At 37.0% G+C, this 5,314-nt stretch overlaps 1 protein-coding gene across 1 annotated transcript in view; it reads right to left on the bottom strand.

Annotated features, from left to right (window-relative positions):
- LOC107099074 (activated CDC42 kinase 1-like) overlaps positions 1 to 5,314 on the bottom strand; it is a 24,956-nt gene that overhangs the window by 5,233 nt on the left and 14,409 nt on the right. The window contains exons 10-11 of the mRNA XM_015397044.1: positions 3,382 to 3,603; positions 1,734 to 1,798 (exon numbers count right to left, since the gene is read on the bottom strand). Of these exons, the coding sequence (XP_015252530.1) occupies positions 1,734 to 1,798; positions 3,382 to 3,603 (287 nt within the window). The remainder of the gene's footprint in view (positions 1 to 1,733; positions 1,799 to 3,381; positions 3,604 to 5,314) is intronic.

Below are 5,314 nucleotides of genomic sequence, written 5' to 3'. Positions count from 1 at the left end.
CAGCAAACATGGAAGAAGGTGCTTTGGTCAGATAGAATTAAAATCAAACTTTTTGGCAACAATGTAAAACGTATGTTTGGCGTAAAAGCAACACAGCTCATCCCCCTAAACACACCATCACAACTGTCAAACACGGTGGTGGAAGCATCATGGTTTGGGCCTAATTTGCTATAGCATGGACAGGGAAGATGGTTCAAATTGATGAGAAGAGGGATGGAACCAAATACAGGAGCATTCTGGAAGAAAACCTGCTGGAGTCTGCAAAAGACCAGACAGAGACTGGGACAGAGATTTATCTTCCAATCAGACAGATATCCAAAATATAAAGCAAATCTACAATGGAATGGTTTACAAATAAACATATCCAGGTGTTAGAATGGCCAAGTCAAAATCCAGACCTGAATCTAATTGAGAATATGTGGAAAGAACTGAAAACTGCTGTTGAAAAATGCTCGCCAATCCAACAACACTGAGCTGCAGCTGTTCTGCCAGGAAGAATGAGCAAAACTGATAGAGACATACCCCAAGCGACTTGCAGCTATAATCGCAGCAAAAGGTGCCACTATAAAGTATTAACTCAAAGGGGGTTGAATAATTCTGCACACCTAATTTCTCAGTTTTCATTTTCGGTAAAAAAAAAAGTTAAAAATATCCAATTATTTCGTTCCACTTCATGATGTGTCCCACTTGTTGTTGATGCTTCACACAAAATTACAGTTTTATATCTTTAACTTTGAAGCCAGAAATGTGGATAAGGTAGAAAAGTTGAAATATTTTCGCAATGCACTGAATAAGATTTAAGCCAAAAGAGAAAAACAAAAGAAAGAAAAACAAAAATGAATATTAGTTTAACATTTGAGTTATGATGCCAGAGGTTGAACTAAACACTGGTATTCACAGAACTGGCAATCAACAGGCAAACAGTGAAGAGGAGAAAGGGTGAGTGCGCCTGTTACTGGCTAGTAGGAGTGACACTTGTGGCCATCACCTTTAAATCTAGGATTACATTAATCCAGCCTTGCTCACAAACATGAACACATTCATAGATCGATACAGAGATCAGGAGGGAAAAATCAGACAGCAAAAAATAAGGTACTAAATATGGCCAACAGGGAGCGTAGTTGCTTAATATAACTTATTTGGGTTGTACTATACAAGTTTTGTTTCCCTCATAACCAGCAGATATGGAGGATAACAACATTGCTAATGCAGGTTTTTATATATTTAAAAGCCCCCTCCCTACACAAACACACACACAAACTTGCTTCACTATCTTTGTGGGGCCTTTCCCTTGACTTCCATTAATTTCTAACCCATTTCTACAGCCTAACTGTGACCCTTACCTTAAACATAACCGTTCATACCTTACCCTTAACCCAGCTTAAACTCAATTCATACCTTAGTCCAAACCGTGACCCTTGACCCTAAAACAGCGATTCCACTAATGGGGTTCAGCCACAAGATGCAGTTGCTGCCCACATCTTTTTTTTTTTTTTTTTTTGCGATTCCACTAATGGGGTTCAGCCACAAGATGCAGTTGCTGCCCACATCTTTTTTTTTTTTTTTTTTCCAGAAAATGGGTCCCACAATGTAAGAAAATACAATAACCCACACACAGCATGATCAGCTTTTAGCAGAGCACAGTTTTTAAATCTAAAGATTTGTTCTTATGTTTGTTAATATTGTAAAAGCAGGAGCATACTCATACCAGTGTAGTTACTTCCAGGTCTTACCTGCCATTTTCTGAAGGTTTGTTCCCTCGCGCTCCCTGCCAGGTCCCGACCTCCAGTTGCCGTTGCTGCACATATGAGGAAAAACAAGTACATTAAACCAACAGATATCATCTATGCATCTATCTAAGGGGAGTGGTGATCTAGAGGTTAGAGTATTGCGCTTGGGTCCTGCAGGTTCTGGGTTCAAGTCCCACTCATTCCCACAGACTGTTAATCTGGGTCCCTGAGCAAGACCCTTAACCCCACACTGCTCCATGGGCTCTGCATTGTGTCAGCCCAGTGCTTCCCAAGGGGTCAAATGCAGAGAGTTAATTTCATTGCTTTGTACTTATTACAGTGTAATGACAATAAAGTTGAATTCTATTTTATTCCATTTTCCACTCAGTGTCTTTTGCTTTTCTTGATAAAGATGAGTAAAAATCCTAAAACGAAATTTAATTTTGCTTGCAATTAGAAAAAAGGCAATAACTTTTCCATCTTGGTTAGCAACTAATCCTAATCCTAAAATATGGGTCACATGATATCATTAACAAAGCAACACAGGAAAGTATGAACTACAAAATTCATGTCCAATTAAAAAAAAAGGGAAAATGTTAAAGATTTTTGTCATTCATATCAGAAAGTAAAGAAATTCAGGCATTTGATTCTTATAATTATGACCTATAGATAATGAAAGCTCAAAATCCTGATTCTCAAAATGTTTAATATTGAAAAAAGTTAAAACAAAAAAAAAAAAAATTGGAAAGTAACAAGGGGGGATGGTCTCTGCAGACCAAGACCGTCAAATGGACTACAAGATTTTTTTAGAATGGCTAAAGACAACGTGTCATTTCTTTCAGATTAAAGTAACTTCTATTTCATTTAGATATCAGTTTCATTAAAACTGCGTGACGGAGTGGAGCCCCCTATAACTAGAGAAACCTGGGCCTCAGTTTCACCTCAACAGAACCACCAGAACAACCTGAACTCCTCCACGCCTCTCTCTGTTTAATGAGTCAAATCAGGAAGGGATTACAGAAAATATTTCATTTTTCCACAACAATCTAAAAAGGCTTTTTAAACATAGTTTCCAGGGGTGCCACAACAATATAATGTGTTGATCATTGACTGATAATAGGTCAAAGTTCTGCACGAAGCTGAACTCAGTAAAACCAATAAAGCTCATTGTCTTAAGATACAAGGAAAATAAAACATAGAAACTTTTTCAAAAAAGCTTAGAAATAGGTTTTTTTTTTATTCTTAAACACAAGAACAGAAAAATAAGAAGCATAAAAACTTTGCAGACTTAAAACCATGTCATCTAATGAGCCTTTTCCTTAGTCCAATTAATTAACTACAGGGAGCAGCTTGTTGAACTCACAACTTTCATATGTAAACAAAAACACGTCATTATTGGATGAGTCAAGTGACTTTTTAACTCTAATTCTGTCTAGTCAGGTAATTAATGAGTCACATCACAGCTGAGGTTTCCCTTTGTCTAGAGTTATCCTAAAGCCAGCAGATAATTGGTTAGACACTAGATAATGATATGAGGGCTAATAATAACAAATATTTATATTTCCCACCAACAATAAGGAAGGTCATGTTAGAACAAGTACGTCAGTCATTGCGAGATGGAAGATGAGTAAAGAGGAGGAGATTTACTGACTCTTCCAGCCTCTCTGGAGTTCCCCAACTGCGGTCAGGATGGACGTCTCCATGCCCCGTGTGTTGCAGGCTTCCCTTTACCGGGGGGGAGATGATGGCAATACCTGGAGGCAGGTTGGGCCCCGAGCTGCTGGAAGTGGTTGCGGGCACAGTGAGAGTGGCAGGAAACCAGCCGACGACCAGCGTCCTCTGGTTCTGCCCACGCCATTCGTTCATCTCCAGCCTGAGATACAAGGAGAACATCTGATTAAAAGCAGATCATTTGAACTAAAACTCAACTGAAAGAAAAAATAATGTCAGATGACTTTTAGTCTGTCCAGCTCATATTTTTTTGGTTGAACAATTCAGTATTAAAATGTGGAAAATAAAGAATGTTTTAAATTCTTTATTGAAAATAACAAAACGTGTCATTAGGTTGTGGAAAATGTTATAGAATTGTAAAACAAACTTTATGCCTGCAATCCTTACATGTCCTCTGTAAAGATCAGCAGTCAGTTTAACAACACAGGTTTAACAAACTCAGACTTAAATCCTCAACTCTGAATTGATCTAACCTAAAGTTGTAAATTCAGAATTTTCAGTTTCATAAAGGCTGCTGTGTGTTAGTTTAATCAACTTTGAGTAGATCCACTTAGACTTGAACAGAACAACAGTGTGTATGACATCATCCGCACATGCGGACTGGAGTTGTGACGGGAAGCCCGGGCCACAGGCAGCTACCCTCTACCCCTTCTATTCATTCTGCTAGCTAATCTGAATCGTTCAATTCCATTTCGAGAGCGAGATCATCTGTGGTAGTAGCACTAGACATCTTCCAGGCATGTGAGTAAAACTAGCAGCAGGTAAGCGGACAGGATGAATGAATGGTAGGTAGCGCGAGCGGATGACGTCATACACACTCCACTTTGTTTAAAAAAATATATAAATATAAAAAATATAACCGCGGATGTCTGGGGGACAGTGATTCGCCTACATGTTATGAAGGCTGGTGTACCATAAAGAATAAATTATGAACGGTTTAGTTTGTTGCTTTAAGTCATTGCCCAAAGGAAGACGTTACTTACTAACGGAATATCTTCAGAACAGCTCCAAATGACACAAAACTCATATGGGTGAGTAGAACATGATGTAATAATGTAAAATCAAGGGGCCAATGTGTAAAAAAAAAAAAAAAAAAAAAAACAGCGTTCCCCTCTAATATAAACAATCAAATCTAGATCTACCACATATAGGTTTTTACATGAAAATACCCTAAGTTTTTTGCAGATGCTGTAAAAGAGGATAAATTGCATTTAATAATCCCCCTTCAACACTGTTTTGTTTCCTACAGATAATAATTGAATGTTTTTGACACGACTTCCAACTGGTTAGGGTAGGTTGGGAAAAACTGTTAAAAATCTAAGCCTGGAAAAGTACAGAATTTTGAAATGGAAAAATTGTTGGAATCCTAAATAAAATAATTTTTGCTTAAATAGCAAACATTAGAGAATGTAGTCTGTTTCTACATTCTCATAGAGGTGGAAGAAATTATATTTAAATATATATAGTAATATAACTTTAGCCAAAATAGTGATATGATTTTTAAGCACATGTTTAATGCATTTTGTATTGACTGAATTTTTATTTTGTTTATTTCCACATCAAAATCATACTGTATTGACTGAAATAAAAAAAAATATATATATTGTTAGGTTCTGTCAATATCATCTTGTGAAAACTGATATCTATTTTGTTTCTATAAGAGACACATAAAAACAAACAAAAAAAACAAACATGTTTGAGTCCTTCTGGCTGCTCCTTTTATCAAGTTTGTCACAGCTTTATGACTTGTTTATGACTTTAAGTCATTATGACTTGTTTATCAGAATTGAAAAATTGTTCTATATCAGATGCCTTTCCTCCGGCAACCAGGGTGTAAATACTTGTCTTTTTTT

The sequence above is a fragment of the Cyprinodon variegatus genome, unplaced genomic scaffold (assembly GCF_000732505.1).
Source record: "Cyprinodon variegatus isolate N-32 unplaced genomic scaffold, C_variegatus-1.0 Scaffold836, whole genome shotgun sequence".
In the NCBI taxonomy this organism is placed as follows: domain Eukaryota; kingdom Metazoa; phylum Chordata; class Actinopteri; order Cyprinodontiformes; family Cyprinodontidae; genus Cyprinodon; species Cyprinodon variegatus.
The sequence above is the reverse complement of the archived record's forward strand: the minus strand, read 5'-3'. Positions and strand labels throughout refer to the sequence as shown.